General features: G+C 42.9%; 1 protein-coding gene across 1 annotated transcript in view; it reads right to left on the bottom strand.

The window, feature by feature from the left end:
* The window catches only part of CACHD1 (cache domain containing 1), a 68060-nt gene that overhangs the window by 25146 nt on the left and 41810 nt on the right, over nt 1-1104 (bottom strand). Inside the window, exon 9 of the mRNA XM_009069676.1 lies at nt 491-724. Within this exon, the coding sequence (XP_009067924.1) occupies nt 491-724 (234 nt within the window). The remainder of the gene's footprint in view (nt 1-490; nt 725-1104) is intronic.

Below are 1104 nucleotides of genomic sequence, written 5' to 3'. Positions count from 1 at the left end.
AAGGATGACTCTAAAGTCATGTCCATGGCTCCACAGCAAAGGGAGGCTCCAACAACAACAATTTTGTCTCTTCCACTGTGGGGAATCCCCTGAGTGTACCTGTGAGGCCTCAAGGCATATACAAGTGCTGAAACATTGAACCCTGCAATGGTCCAGCATGGTGACAGATGTCATCCCAATGTGACAAGATTGTTTCCCTCAAGTACAAAGAATTTCTGTCCACAAATTAAGTTTTGGGTGCTGTATATACACATATAGATAAGAACAAATGTCACCACAAGAATCCAATCTCAATCTCTCTACTCCATGTCTTATTAACACTAGCTTTCATAACTAGAGATTCTGCAGATGCAAAACCCTACTGGCATGAAAGGCTTGGAAACACACCTAAACTCTTCATCTTGTAGGACTACAGAATATTTGGGAATATGTAAGCAAAGGGAACCTGATCTGTTATGTTTTTATACCCAAATTAAACATCAGCACTCACCATCTCCCATTTCATCTGAGAAGGGCAGACTGAACACTGCCTCATCGATCATTCGGTTGGGGAGGTTTGTGTAGAACCTCCCAACTGTGGTCTCCAGATTACTTAGCTGGTTGAGGACCATCATGCTGCCCTTGATCACAGGTAGGGCTGTTCTGTCTGGCACTCCATACTTGACTGAGTTCTGCTCTGCCAGGTCCCTCAGGAAGGCAAGTTCCTTCAAACCTGTCACCCCCTCTGAAATAGAGGAGCAAGAAATAGAAGGAAGCAGATAAAAGAGGCTTCATTTCCATCAAGACTTGTGTATCTTACTCCAAAGTACTGTAAATAAGACTATACAAACTCTATGATGTAGGACTGAACATAACAATTGGTTGATTTAAGTGCTAAGGTAAAGGACTAGTGTGGCTTTAGGAAAAGTAGTGAATATAAAATGTATTGTCTCTCACATACTGTTGCACAGTGCAAAAACTCACCATCCCCACTTTCAACAAAGCTCCTTTAACAAAGCCTCATGCGCCCCATAAATCCACAGGACAACTCTCTGTTCTCACCCTAAGAAAGGACCAGGAGCATATCACAGGCCCTTGGAGGTAACAGGCTTTGTTCTTCAGCTT

This window comes from Acanthisitta chloris, unplaced genomic scaffold (assembly GCF_000695815.1).
Source record: "Acanthisitta chloris isolate BGI_N310 unplaced genomic scaffold, ASM69581v1 scaffold12302, whole genome shotgun sequence".
Classification (NCBI taxonomy): domain Eukaryota; kingdom Metazoa; phylum Chordata; class Aves; order Passeriformes; family Acanthisittidae; genus Acanthisitta; species Acanthisitta chloris.
This window is presented reverse-complemented; position numbering and strand designations above follow the sequence as displayed.